Source organism: Taudactylus pleione, unplaced genomic scaffold (genome assembly GCF_031769625.1).
Source record: "Taudactylus pleione unplaced genomic scaffold, aTauple2 ptg000198l, whole genome shotgun sequence".
Lineage (NCBI taxonomy): Eukaryota > Metazoa > Chordata > Amphibia > Anura > Myobatrachidae > Taudactylus > Taudactylus pleione.
Genome location: NW_028284600.1, coordinates 9,106,693 through 9,121,640, shown reverse-complemented (window position 1 = coordinate 9,121,640; position 14,948 = coordinate 9,106,693). Strand labels below are relative to the sequence as shown.

General features: G+C 42.8%; 1 protein-coding gene across 1 annotated transcript in view; it reads left to right on the top strand.

Annotated features, from left to right (window-relative positions):
• LOC148518846 (CUB and zona pellucida-like domain-containing protein 1) overlaps positions 1-14,948 on the top strand; it is a 32,928-nt gene that overhangs the window by 15,426 nt on the left and 2,554 nt on the right. The window contains exons 6-8 of the mRNA XM_088476970.1: positions 1,073-1,245; positions 9,692-10,089; positions 13,326-13,591. Coding sequence (XP_088333096.1) covers positions 1,073-1,245; positions 9,692-10,089; positions 13,326-13,591 — 837 coding nt within the window. The remainder of the gene's footprint in view (positions 1-1,072; positions 1,246-9,691; positions 10,090-13,325; positions 13,592-14,948) is intronic.

The following is a 14,948-nucleotide window of genomic DNA, read 5'->3' as shown; positions in this document are numbered from 1 at the left end:
GTGTTGCATAATTCCAGCATATATAGGACCACCGATCACACTAAGCCATTAGGTCCATCCTGTCTGAGCAGAATGTTTTTCTTCAGATGTGGGCACCATTCCAGAGCATTGGAGCAAGTCCAGGAGTCTGGTGGAGCAGCAGAAGAATCTAGCGCTGCCCTGGACATATATATGCACATATTGGTCTCCTTATGTACTGGATAGTGTATTATTATACAGTATTATAATAATTAACCCTAGTGATGGTCTATAGCAGTGCACCCCTAACAGTGCATGTTTTCCATATGTCCTAGGTGGTGCACAAGTATATTTATTACTAGCTGATACATTTTAAAAGATCCACAGGTGGTGCTAATCATTTCATTTGTGATACTGAGAAGAACATGCAGCGCTAGTAACAGTCTATTATATTATTATTTCTATTGTGGTCATGGTGTGTGCTGGGGAGGGGGGTTTCCAGGCAGATGGAAAGCCCCCCTGCGTTTGTCTATGGGGGGTAAGCATACCCGCGTTAATGAAAAAATGGTTGCAAAGGCTGCGATAATTTTTTCCACAAAAAGCTTGAGACCAGTTGATCCCTTTGGATCCTATGCTGCCTGTTGCCTATCAATGCTCTTTTTAGGTAATATTATAATTCAAAAATGGGGACACAGTAGTTAAGTTGATGAAGATTGTTTCCAATAAAAGTTAATTATTATTTGTTATTTAGGGTTAACAACTACATAGGTATTTTACGAAAAACATATGAGTTAGACAGGTACAGTAAAAGCGAATACGAGTTCTAGTGCCATCACTTCACTGTTCATGATGAAAACACGTGTGCATTATAAGAAATTATTAATTTCATATTGTAAATGATTATGTGTATTAGAATTCACAGCATATTTCATTGATCAGTATAAAAGCCCTGAGAATGTGGCCTTGTGATTTTATATTGCTGACAGATCTTCTTTATATTACAAAGTAGGCAATACTATTTCACATATAAAATTGTATTGTGTTCTTGTACTTTCACACTTTACAATTCCTATGCAGCTCTGTGACTGTTTTTTCTACTTGTGCTATATTACAGGCTCCTTGGCTTGTTCTGGAGAATCAATGACTGTTGTACTCACTCCAGAATATATCAATTCATTGGGATATAATGCAAATGAGTTGTCACTAATTGATAAATCCTGCGTCCCTCAGTCAATGACTCCTATTGTATTTGAGGTGCCATACTGGGGGTGTGGTACCATTAAAAAGGTAGGTAGGCCCATGTGTGTGTTTTTGTTTAGTCTTCCAGCTGGTTGCAATTGTCTGTACTGGTAAATATATTTATTGGTCAAAAACATTCAAACAATTCAGTATTTCCAGACTATGGGGATCTATCTATAAAATGATCCACATTATTTGGGGAAAAAAAGCTGAAGAAAGCCCAAACATTAGCTTCTTCATATATACTATCTGTAAAGTGTGGAGAAATCACAGATTTCTCCAGCTTTTTGTTACGCTTTAAATTAAGCTGCAGACACCATAAGTTTTAACAGGTTCTGAGCATATCTGCGATTTATAGAGAAATGCTTTGCGTCTTTTCTCTTTATTTCAAATCATAACGCCATCTCTGGATGATCACATGGAGTCCATGCAAGGTCCGTTTAGTATTCACATTCTTCTATATATTTACTGCAGATGCGCAGCCTTGTTAGTTTGTGCACAGGCACAATAACACATACAATTTAGTGAGCATTTGCGGCCTTACTGGCTCAAGTATACGCACACTACCAATCTCCATAGAAGTCTTTTGCATTTGCAAAAGTCTTCTTAAACGGTCATGCTTGGACACAAAATACTTTACCTGGACAGTTTGTTTTCGCAAGGTCTGTTCCTGCAGGTTTATTTTGGTAAATACTGTGCTATCTGTAGTGCCAAAAATGCCAAAGAATATCCACAAATTATGTTCAGGCTTTTGTGATTCTTATTAAATAGACTCGATTATTATTACATTGTTCTTATATAATGGCAACATATTCCATAGTGCTGTTCGATGGTGATGTCAGAGTGAACACATTTCCATGACATGTGATACCCAGTGTGGGTCTCTCCCACATTCTGAGGAAGGGGTTAACCTCCTGTAGCCAGGGAGGAACCACACCCTTTCCTTAAAAAAAGACCAGCTAAGGTATAAAACCCTGATTAGATAGAGTTAGTCAGGAGGAATGTGTGGGAGAGGTTGCACCTTTGGCAGACTGTTCTGTGCTGGACAACCTGAACCCTGACTGTGCTGGGAATACTCTGCTCATTTGTACTGCTGTCTCAGGTAAGCTGAATTGTTGTTCCTGAACTGTTTGCCTTTTGTAAGAATCCATTACACTGGCTCTTTCTTTTCAAGTCTGGAATAAAAGCTTACGTGTTTGCAACATCTCAGTCTCCCATTGGTCATCTGGAACTTACACGTTACACCCAAAAAGAGGAGGGAATAGATGGTGCAGTACTCATGTAAGCTGGAGTACCGTCTGCAGTGAAGTCATCTTCTCACTTCTCACTTCTCCCTTCTGCAGCAACTCTAAGCTCAGAACATTCCCCAGCAGGGAGGCAGGGATTCCCCAACCCAACGCAGACAATGAGATAAAATGTAGGCAAGTATTTTTATTAGTCATGACCCTAGATTTATGTTAAAATGGGACACTTTACTTAAAGGGGTACTGAAAATGGTTTCTTGGGATTAAAACTATAATACAGTTTAAATAGAAACAATACCTGAGATCCTCAATGCAATTTTTTTAGTACACAATATTATGCAGTATACAAGTAGTTTGTTCCTGCACAATCTATCTAAAAAGCAAAACTGGATTCAATAACACAATATAACATTCAAATAAATAACACTTTATAGTGACCGAATCTTATTGGGTATCAGCTGTCACGAGTTTTGGATAGCCAATAAGATTTGTTTTTTAAAACCGAACGGAACTGAGTAGAACCGAATCCGCTCACCCCTTTATACTACATATAACCTCAATACAAAATAATGGTTGCCGAGATCAACTTAATAGTTTTTCCACAAGTGCTTATAAAGGGAAGGGATTACTCTAGACTAGAAAAAAAAAGAAAAAAATGTTCCCTCCAGCACACTGCAAAAAAAACAGCAAAAAGACGTGAATACTAAATGATAATAGAAATTCAGAAATCTTTGTTGCATATATTTGTAAATACATGGCACCGGGCAGCGTCAAGGCTTCTCTGTACTGGTGATAATAGCACCCACTCTGGGTCATATAATTGCATACTGTTGTGCTACATGATAATAGCATGTAAATAGATATATTTAAATTGAGAACCAACTCACCTGAAGGTACCCCAGAGACCTCCAAATAGCACTACAGGAACCAGCACACTCTGCCAATGCTGGTCCCATCCATGCCTCTCAGAACAGCAATATAAAATAGTGGTTGCTCAGATCAACTTAATAGTTTTTCAAAGGTGCTTGTAAAGTGAAGGGGGGGTTACTCTAGAGTAGAAAAAAATGTTCCCCACAGCACACTACAAAAAATACAACTAAATATAACCTTCCTATACTACAAATACGGATTAGCTGACTATTCATTAATAAATACAATCTCACAATGACTCTACAAATCTACAGTATATCTGCAGGATTTTAGAGAATATTCATTAATAAAAAGAATTCCTACAGTCCTATGTATACCGCTGTTCAAAGACGATTTCGGAATAAAGGACCATTTAATATAACTAAAATGTCCAGTTTGGGAAAGTGGAAATCCGGCCTGCACAGATGGGGCCATTGCTGCATAACTGTATGTTTCAGTGCTGTTATATAGATTAATAGTAGTACTGTCTATCACACCAACTAGTTGTAATAAATGGGTTTCTCTCACCAAATTCAAGATTTAAAAAAGGATAGAAGGTATTTACGTCATACACAAGGACACAGCAACTGGCTGTGGCACTACAAGTCCCAGACTCTCTTAACTGCAGCATACACTAGAACAGGGGTTCTCAAACTACTTTAATCTGAAAATACGTTTTTTTTTCTACAGAACCCAAGCAAGTTACCGCAGAACAGTGCCCTATATAGAATCACATTTCTCTTTATTTAATATATATATATTTTATACTATTCTTGCATACTTTCGGCTCCCTCCTTCCGGGAGGGAGCTGGCAGGCTTCCATAGCAGGGGGGGGGGGTGTTGTGTCTGAAAGGGGGTGTGTCCCGGGGATGATGCTCCAGTGGGGACAGAGCATGGGGCGCATCCACACGATCGCGTCATCGTGGTCCCGCACCCTCTTCACAATGCTGAGATTAACGGCATTGTGAAGCAGGGGACAGGGCCACGATGATACGATTCGGGGGGGGGGGGGGCGCCAGGAGGCTTGTCTGCCTTTCCAGGAGGCCGGGAGCGGCTCCCAATTATGAGGCTCCCAGCAGAATAGGGAGGGTAGGCAAGTCTGTTTTATATCCATCATCGCACTTCTATTTTTATAACCATCGCCCCCTTGCCCATCATCCCAATTAAATATTTTGGTCATCACGTACCTCCCAACTTTTCAGAAGAGCGCGCCCAGAAAAAGGTGACGGTGGCTCACCCCATTTTCGGCATGCTGGGACATACCCAACACTCTGGCAGCTGCCGGGCATTACCCCCAATCCCTCTCTCCAATTAATAGATTCCACGCACATGCACACAGCATCTATTCGCCCCTTGCTGTGCTAAGCCGAGTAGTGGGTGAGAGGAGGCCTTCTAACCCACCACCACCACCTTGGGACACTGCAGCCTGCAGGCAGGATGGTGGGACAGTTCCCAAAAAGTGGGACTGTCCCACAAAAATCAGGACAGTTGGGAGGTATGCATCACATTCACCCCTCCTTGCCCATCACTCCTTTATTTCACTTACAGCAAATGCTCATTTTTGTTTCATTAGATGGTGCTGGTGGCGGCTGCTTGGCCCCTGCTGGGTGCACCGCTGGCTGTGGTGCAGGTGTCGTAGACACAGCGTGATTCATATACCCATGCTCCTTGCTTGCAGATCATCATATGACATCAGGACGTCTCTCTCCCGAGTGCCCACAAAGTGCAGGAGTAGAAGCCGGCGGGGGACAGGCTGAAGGATGTGGGCATACAGCTAGCTAATTATGCATCGCAATGGGCGCCAGGCATTTCTGCTTGCTACAGTGAGGCGCACTCACGACTTCATGCTGAGATGGCCATGACCCTCTTTGGGGTCGCGATTCACAGTTTGAAAATTGCCGCTCTAGAACATGGCAACTTTCTGTGGCACTTCAAGTCATATTTACCGACATTCAGCTCCCTCTTTCCGGGAGGGAGCTGAATGAGACTTCTACTGCGGGGGGAGTGGTGTGGCAGAAGGGGGCATGGTGCAGCGATTATGTAGTATTAGGGTCGGGGGAGTGACCGCGCGATTGTGTCATTGTGGCCCGTCCCTCTTCACAATGCTATAAGTCCCAGACTGCAGCTTGACTCTCTGGATTTTTCTGCAGGCTTGGGGGACAGGTATGTGGAGGTGTAAATAATGGGGGACAGGTATGTGGAGGTGTAAATGATGTGGGACAGGTATGTGGAGGTGTAAATGATGTGGGACAGGTGTGTGGGGGTGTAAATGATGTGGGACAGGTATGTGGAGGTGTAAATGATGTGGGACAGGTATGTGGAGGTGTAAATGATGTGGGACTGGTATGCGGAGGTGTAAATAATGGGGGATAGGTATGTGGAGGTGTAAATGATGGGGGACTGGTATGTGGAGGTGTAAATGATGGGGGACAGGTATGTGGAGGTGTAAATGATGGGGGACTGGTATGTGGAGGTGTAAATGATGGGGGACAGGTATGTGGAGGTGTAAATGATGTGGGACTGGTATGTGGAGGTGTAAATGATGGGGGACAGGTATGTGGGGGTGTAAATGATGTGGGGTTGTATTGATTAGAGAGGGGTTTTAGAACTTGCAGATGAGAGGTGAAACTGTTTTTTTACAAACGTGTATAAAAACATTGAAAAACTACTATACATACAATTTTCTTTGCTCCAAAATGCTTGGAATATTTTAATCTGATGAAAAACATTTGCTTGTTCTAATTTTTCCACAATTAATATAAAGTGCAAAATCACACATTTGACACTTTTTAAAAACCTCCAGCACTTTCCTTATGGCCACTAACAGCCTTTTGTATCATCCTGCTATCTCAGATGTCACATTTTTGGGGTCCAGTGTGGTTTCCCCACTTTTTCATGCATTTCTCTCAGGTCGCATCTTGTTGCGTACCCTCTCTTCGACTACCGCAAATTGCCATTTCTAATTGGATCTCGCATACTGTATCTAGGGTTGGTGCATTCATGCGATGTATGTGAGTTTAATGATACAAACTTACTTTTGCAAACTTGCACCTAATTGGATTGACCTCTTAGTCTCTTTTATAAATAATGCATGAAAAGTCTCTGATAGGAATTAACTTAAAACAAGTTCAGAAAATAAAGATTTGGGGCCAAATGTAATAGGATGAGAGTGTAGAAAATGTGCGAGTAAACTGTCACACTTTTTAAACTTGGCCAACGTAATAGAATCCGAGAACAGGCAAACTCGCATTTTTTTCAGACTCACGATTTAAACTGTCGTCCATATGTTTTTCCATTTTGAAGATACAACTCGACCAATATAATAATGTGAGAGTTTTCTGCTAAACTCTCACAGTTTCTAAACTCTCACCCTATTATATTTGGCCCTGGGTGTCCTCCAATATGGATTTACTCTGAGAGGGTGGATTTTGAGGAAGACGTGGTCTGATTACTCTTTGCAGGTTGTGATGCACCAAACTATTTTGTTCCTCTACATCGGTGGTTCTCAAACTCGGTCCTCAGGACCCCACACAGTTCATGTTTTGCAGGTCTCCCAGCAGGTGCACAGGTGTACTCATTACTCACTGACACATTTTAAAAGATTCACAGGTGGAGCTAATTATTTCACTTGTGACTCTGTGAGGAGACCTGGAATACATGCACTGTTTGGGGTTCTGAGGAACCACTTTGAGAACCTGTGCTCTACACAGGGCCAGATTAAAGGCAGGGCGACAGGGGCTGTCGTCCTGGGGGCACCATACATATGGGGCCTCCACACACTGCCCCCGGCCACATCCCCATAATAAACCATTTCCTAAAAATTTTTAATGGTGCCGCAGCCCACGATTAGGCCCCGCCCCTCCCGCTAAATTGCTCCGCTCCCTTTTCAAACTGACCGGGCTTGCATGTTCCTACCTCCTTTACCGGCTCCTTTCTCCGCCCACACACAAGGCGGCCTGGCACGGGACCTGCTTCCTCTGCTCTGGTCAGTGGGCACCATGGAGCAAGCATGAGCAGCAACCTGCAGCCGGAAGTTAGGGGTGGGCGTGGGTGCTGATAGTATAGGATGAGGTGTCTAGGTGCTGCTAGTGCAGTAGGGGGGTGCCTGGGTGCTGATGGTGTAGGAGGGGGTGTCTGGGTGCTGGTAGTATAGTAGGGGGTGTCTGGGTCCTGGTGGTATAGTAGTGGGTGTCTGGGTGTTTTCAGTGTAGGATGGGGGTGTCTGGGTGCTGGTAGCGTAGGAGGGGGTGTCTGGGTGATGGTAGTGTAAGAGGGGGGTGTCTGGGTGATGGTAGTGCAGTAGCGGGTTGCCTGGGTGCTGGTACTGTAGGAGGTGGGTGCCTAGATGCTGGTAGTGTAGGAGGGGAGTGCCTGGGTGATGGTAGTGTATGAGAAGAGTGTCGGGGTGTTGGTAGTGTTTGTGGGAATATCTGAGTGCTTTTGGGATGATGATAGTAAATAAAGGGGCATGTCTGGGTGCTGCTATGGTGTTGGTAGTGAATAAGGGGTTGTCTGGGTGCAGCAGATGTATTAGTAGTATATGACGGTGGGTGCTGCAGGGGTGCTGATAGTTAATGATGAGGGTTGTGTCTGGACTGTGCGTTGGTGATGAATGGAAGAGGGTGACTGGGTGCTGCTGGGGTGTCAGTGCATGACAAAGGAGGGAAGTATTTGGTGAATCAGGGGAGTGTCTGGGTATATACAGTATGTGTGTTAAAAAAAAAATATATATATATATATATGCCTGTGTGTGTGTATATATGTATATATATGTGTGTGTATATATATGTATGTGTGTGTATGTATGTATATATATATATATATATATATATATATTATATATACAAAAATAAAACAAGGAGGGGCGCTCCATAGTGCATTAAAAAAAGTTTTAATTTAAACAATATAAAGGACATCAAGTCACAATGAGATTGTGCTCGTACCATATAAATAGGCTCTGTGGGCTGGTTACCACATGGCATAAACAATTAAGACACAGGCAATCACCAACTGTCGTCCGATGGACCTTCCGGGGCAAACACCCCATGCTGAACAATCTCATTGTGACTTTATGTCCTTTATATTGTTTAAATTAAAACTTTTATGCACTATGGAGCGCCCCTCCTTGTTTTATTTTTGCTTCCATTAGAATTTCATCCCATAGGATCGGGGACTCCATACACAGTAGGGAGCTGCGGTCTTCTCATTTGGACATTAGGGCTATACACCCTGCACTTGTTGCATAGTGGTGTTGAGCTAGGACTGCTCTATTTTATCATACATGTACTGTGAGCGCCTGCCAATCCTTTTTGTTTTATATATATATATATATATATATATATATATAACAACTTTTATTGATAGGGGTCCCCACATGTTTGTTGTCCAGAGGCCCCCACAGACCTTGCTCCTGCCCTGGCTCTACATCTTGACCAGCTGTTCTCTTCAATAATTCACTCTGTGCTGGGACACTGGAGTACTGTAGTCCACATCTATATGGTCTGCTTTATTGGTATGGGGGATAGTAAAACCATTTGTGAGGCCACTGCTGATAATAACTCCTGTGTATTGAATAACGGCAATGTCGGTCACGTTCAGCTGCAAATCTATGATCTTGCACTCGAACACCACCAGGATCAGTCACATTTGCTGCTCCTTAGCCCTCTCCAGGCACCACATTAAATTCAAGAATCTCTCCTTCTCTCGGGCATCAGAGTTATTTCCTATTATTGTTCTTCCAAACGGCGGCGTAGTGCATATATACATATTTTTTAGTGCCATTTTGATTTCTAAAGCCATAGCCATGTCGCACATTAAACCATACAACTTTGGCCAAGACTTTCCTTGCATTACCTTGGGGAGCATTGTCTGTAGCTGGTACCACATCCACTCTAACTTGGGTCTGCAAAATCATACTAGAATCTGCATCTGTGAGCTGTCCTTCATCTGAAGTTGGACCTATTCTCTCTGATCTTCCTAAGGCATGGTCTCTGGCCTCTGTGGCCTCTGAGTTTTTATGTATTATTTTTTTCTCTGTGCCCCATCTACTTTGCTCGCAATCTTGAGATGGCAATATCATGGCAGTTTAGCTAGTGGTACAGGTATCCCCTTACCCTTCTTAAATATGCAATAAGAATACTCCCCTCAAATTTAGAGCTCCTGCAATATCTGGTGATGGAAATCACACTTGCTGTCACTGATGCATAAACAGAACCTCTAAATCCAAATCACATTCAAAAACTATCCAAAAATATCATGTTTTTACATTATAAGAGAAGTAAAAACATAGAGGGAGGTCTAGGATTTATTCCTTTATATGCACTTTCCTTCTTCTCCTGCAGGTGGAGGACCACACAATTTACTACACAAACACCATCTTCGCCAAAGAAACTGGAGGAGTAATCACCAGGCGTAAAGAGCTGCAGTTCATTGTGACCTGTGTGCTGGACAGTAACTCCACAGTGGAGATTATGTATGTGACCGAGGATGATATCATCCAGGAACAACAGGAATCCGGGAAATATGATGTCAGCCTGGCCTTCTATGACAACTACAGCCCATTAAAGGGTTTAATCTCTACAGAGCTGGACACTCCGTACTTCATTGAGCTCAATGAGACAGCGTTCCTCCAGGCAACATTAAAGTCTCAGGACCCTGACCTGACGGTGTTTGTGGATACCTGTTTCGCATCCTCAGCACCAAATTTTCTTTCTCCTACTTATGATCTTATCAGACGTGGGTAAGCGGAGGAAGCCCAATGCAGTACAAGCAAATTGTGAATGTTATGTAGTTGGTGGCTTTTCTCAACATTATTCACAGAATTGTGAAGTTAAAGCCAAGTCAGTGGCACCATGGATGAACAGGAAGACTGAGGATGCTGATTGTAGTTCAGTCAGGGTCAATTTAAAGCATACCTGGGGGTCTATTCAGCAATAGTGACGATGTTGCCCAGAATATTATCGGGCAACATCATCACGATTTTTTAGCAATTATAAATATTTATGGTTGCTATTCAGCATTATTTTGAGCAGGGACAGTGGTTACGGTAACATGCTGTCCCTGCAATGTTACAGAAGGCATTGTTTTCGGTTTCTGAAAACAATACCTTCTGTTACTGCTACTGCACATGCTCAGTCATGCGCTTCCGAACAGTCTCCATCCCTGCTTTGAGATGACCACGGAGGGTTAAGTACATCTTTAGCCTGTCCAAAGTTATTGACATGTGTATACAGGCTTTATATTAGCCTGTATACATGTATATTTATGTGCTTTTGTGTTTAACATTTATATATAAATGTTAAATATAATAGCACATAAATATAAATGTATACAGGCTAGTATAAAGCCTGTATACACATTTCAATCAATTTCGGTAGGTTTAACAGGCTCTAGAGCAGTGGTAGCCAACCCTGGTCCTCGAGAGCTACCAACAGTGCATGTTTTCCAGGTCTCCTCACAGAATTGCAAGTGATATAATTAGCTCCACCTGTGGATCTTTTCAAATGTGTTAGTGAGTAATGAATACACCTGTGCTCCTGCTAGGTGGTCTGAAAAACGTGAACTGTTAGTAGCTCTCGAGGACCGAGGTTGGCTAGCCCTGCTCTAGAGTGACTTACCTGTCCGCGGTCACAGCAGAGCAGGGACGGATGCTGGGTGGTGTTACAGGATTCTGCAGGGACTTATGGGAAAATGTCCCTCTGTCCCTGCAGTTTTTGGGGAATTTAATGCATTTTCTTCATTAACACCATCTCAGAATGGCGTTAAAAAAAGTAATGATTTTTCGAGTCATTTAACACTTTTTGCTTTGCTGGATAGCAAAGAGCGTTAAAGCACTAGAGATCAATGGCTGATCCCTACAGTGCAGTACTCTGCGAGATGGCAATTAATGGAGACGATAATTGCGTTATTTTTTCCATTATCCCATTGCTGAATAGGGGATTTACATAAAAAATGCGAAAATTATGTTTTCCCGCATGTTTTATGTAAAAAAATAATTGCTGAATAGACCCCCTGATGTCTACGTACAGTGGAGGCAGACATTTTGTGGCAGAGGTAAGCAATAATCAGCCCTCCACCTGCTGTAGAACTACATATCCCAGCATGCCTTGCCACGGTTTTGCTATTTGGCCATGCTGAAACTGTTGCAGGGCATGCTGGAAAGTGTAGTTCAACAGCAGCTGGAGGGCCACTTGTTGACCACCCCTATGGGCTCAACTAATGTTGTATCCTGTGACTTCAGTAGGAACCAGTGACCTCACTGAGGGTTGAGGCATTATTATGCCCCATGACTAAGTGAGCATTAATTCCTAGGCTGAATATTTATCCAGAAAATGTGTATAGTTGCCAACTCTCCCTAATTTCTAGGGACACTTCCAGGTGTAAAATATTTACTAGTCCATTTATTAAACTGCAGTCAGCCAGGGAAACCTGCAGCTTTCTCCAGAGAATGATAATTGCAGCACGTTCTCCAGTTTAGTAAAGAGTTAACGCCACAGAAATTATTATTTCTATATTTATTATCAGTTACTTATATAGCGCACACATATTCTGCAGCGCTTTACAGAGAATATTTGGTCATTCACATCAGTCCCTGCCCCAGTGGAGCTTACAATCTATGGCCCGTATTCAATTTGGAGCGAAAAGCCAGAATCGGGGAAAAGTTTCGCGATGACGTCATTTCGCCAGGCGGAAAAGTATTGCCGTATTCAATTTGAAAGACTTTCCGCCTAGGCGTCAATGCAATGTTATAGGCAGAAAAGTTTCGCCTATGAATAGCAGGCGGAAAAAAGTGCAGAATTGGGGTTTTGGGGTGCAACATTGTGGGAACCCCGTGCAGCCTTCAGACAGTCCCCCAAAGGTAAACTGCGTAAAAAAAAAAACTTAAGGACACCCCAAAATAATCACTCTCAATTTGGGGGTGAAAAAAACAAATTGGGGGGACATAGTTAAAAACTAGCGAACTAGACTCCAGGGGGGTCCCCAAGTATGCCCCAGGTGTTTTTTTTTTTTATTGCAGGTGCTTGCGGCAAGTGTATTTTTCATGATTTTTTAAATTTAACTTTACCAACTTTTAAATATGCTGGCTCCCATTTTAACGTACCCCAAATTTATCGGGATAAGTTATTTTCAGCAAAAAAACCTCCTGAATACTATTCTTCACCATTTATACAAAAACGCTATTTATCAGCTATTGAGGCTGTTTAATAGCATAAGCGGCCACGCGCGTGATACTTTTCCGCCTGCAAAACAGGCGAAGTAGGCGAAAAGTCCGGGAGGCGGAATAGTATCACGGGTCCGCTCAAATTGAATACGGCTCTTAGTTCCCTATCACATGTACACACACATACACACTAGAATTAATATTCGTCTTGAGCCAATTAACCTACCAGTATATTTTTGGAGTGTGGCAGGAAACCGGAGCACCTGGAGGAAACCCACGCAAGCACATGGAGAATATACAAACTCCACACAGTTAGGGCTGTAGTAGGAATCGAACCAGCGTCCTCAGTGCTTTGAGGCAGTAGTGCTTAAGCTGCATACACACACGATTTTGTTACCAACGATTTTATGAACGATTCTCTGAACGATATTCTGTCAGATTATCTGGCAGATTTTTTAAAGTGTAATGAACGATTTTTTGAACTACAAACAATTTTTGTAAGTTCCCTTAATGAAAATCGTTCAGTTGGTCAGTCAGAATGAACTACAAACGGGAACGCACATGAACGATAATCGCTCATCGTTATAACTCAGAAACTGAATAATTTTTTCAACGATAACGACGTCATTATAGTTAAATCGCTCAAAAAATCGTTACGTGTGTTTGCACCTTTACCATTACACTGGATATGATATTCAGATTCTACCACAAAAATAAACTTTCCTTTTGTCTAACATAACTTATAAATGTATGTATTATATTTGTATGTTTGTGCATGTACAGCCCATTAAATCGAATCGTGTACTTCCTTACAGATGCATAAAGGATGACACCTATCAAAACCTCGGCTCGGGCAGTGGTTATGCCCGATTCAGTTTCAGTGCCTTCAAGTTCCTTGATGCACACCCCTCTGTATACATTCAGTGTCAGGTGGTGGTGTGTGACGTCAATGACGGTGGATCCCGCTGTAATCAGGGATGTGTAACTCGTCAGCGCCGAGACCTGGGCTCCTCTGTCTGGAAATCAAATGCAGTGCTTGGACCAATCCGTCTGAAGCGTCACAGTGAATCTGATGCTGCAGGTGAGATACTCTATAATGTCAGTACTGCCATTATAACCCCCCTTAGCACTTTCTTAATGCAACAACCGTAAATATCAATGTTTCCTACCATTGTGGAGTTACCATCACTGCAAGCTTCCACTCTACTCTCAGCTAGGTATAGACATTGACCATCGCCCATTTCCCACTAGTGGTCTGTGTATGTGGTTTTGCCATCGATTGTGGAGATTTGATGTTACCCGTCATCGATGACAGATGCAGAAATGTGTTTTTTGGGGGGCAAATGCTTAGGCCTAACCTCTTACAAATTGGCCCGCTACATTCATATGACCCATAGTAGTGATGCCCATCGATGGGTCAAACCATTGATTCAGTTAATGGTTTCCTGCCATCAATGGAAAGTACCAATGGCACCATCAGTGGTATACAATTTGATGGCCATCCCTTCTCTGAACATGCGTTGGTCTGGTGCATGAAAAGTGTAGCTCAAATTAGGGTGGCCCCATAGTGAAAATTGGACAAGGGCCCAATGATGCACATGACCAACTGATTAGAGTTTCACAAGTAAAGAGTTGTCCAGGTGCCTACTGAACGGGTCTAGCTCATGGGCATTAGAGCCCAGATTGGGCCTTCTCCCATATTTTATTATGGGGACTGGGAATAGGTGTTCCACGTCTGACTCTTATACCCCTTTTACACCTAAATTCCGGTTTGACCCGGAGTTGGAACAGGGTTCCAATCCAGATCAGACCCGGAATTTATCCGGCGCCGACCCAGGACATTCCCGGGTCGGCACCGTTCACACCGGAGTCGGGTCTGCATAGACCCAGATTTTCCGGCATTGAAGTGGATGCTTGGAGATGACGTCATCTCCAAGCGCCAATGAAGCCGGACCAATCGGCCGGCATGCGGCGCGCTCCAGGTCATCGTGACCCGGAGTGCGCCGTTCACACTGCAGGGTTTCACAGGTTACTCCCGTGTTAAACCCTGCAAGTTACCTGGCAATCCAACCCTCTTCCCTTTTACACCAAGGAGCTACCCGGGTTAACCCTGCAATAACCCAGGTTTTAGCTCCGGTGTAAAAGGGGTATTAGTCCTCACTTACTAGTTATTTATACACACATAAATAACTCATAATCATACACACATTCAAACTACAAGATATAGATAAAAAAGTGAACAAAGAAATCAGGTGGCACTATCAATAAGCTGCTGGTTCAAGGAGTATGTCACTCTCCTAATAAATATACAAACAAGAAGATGAAAGAACCTGCGCTATCAATTAATAAAGATTGTGTTGATCTGCTAGATCTAAATGTCGCATTAAAAACAGATACTTATATATAACGTTTCAGATGCTGAACATAATACAATAAAA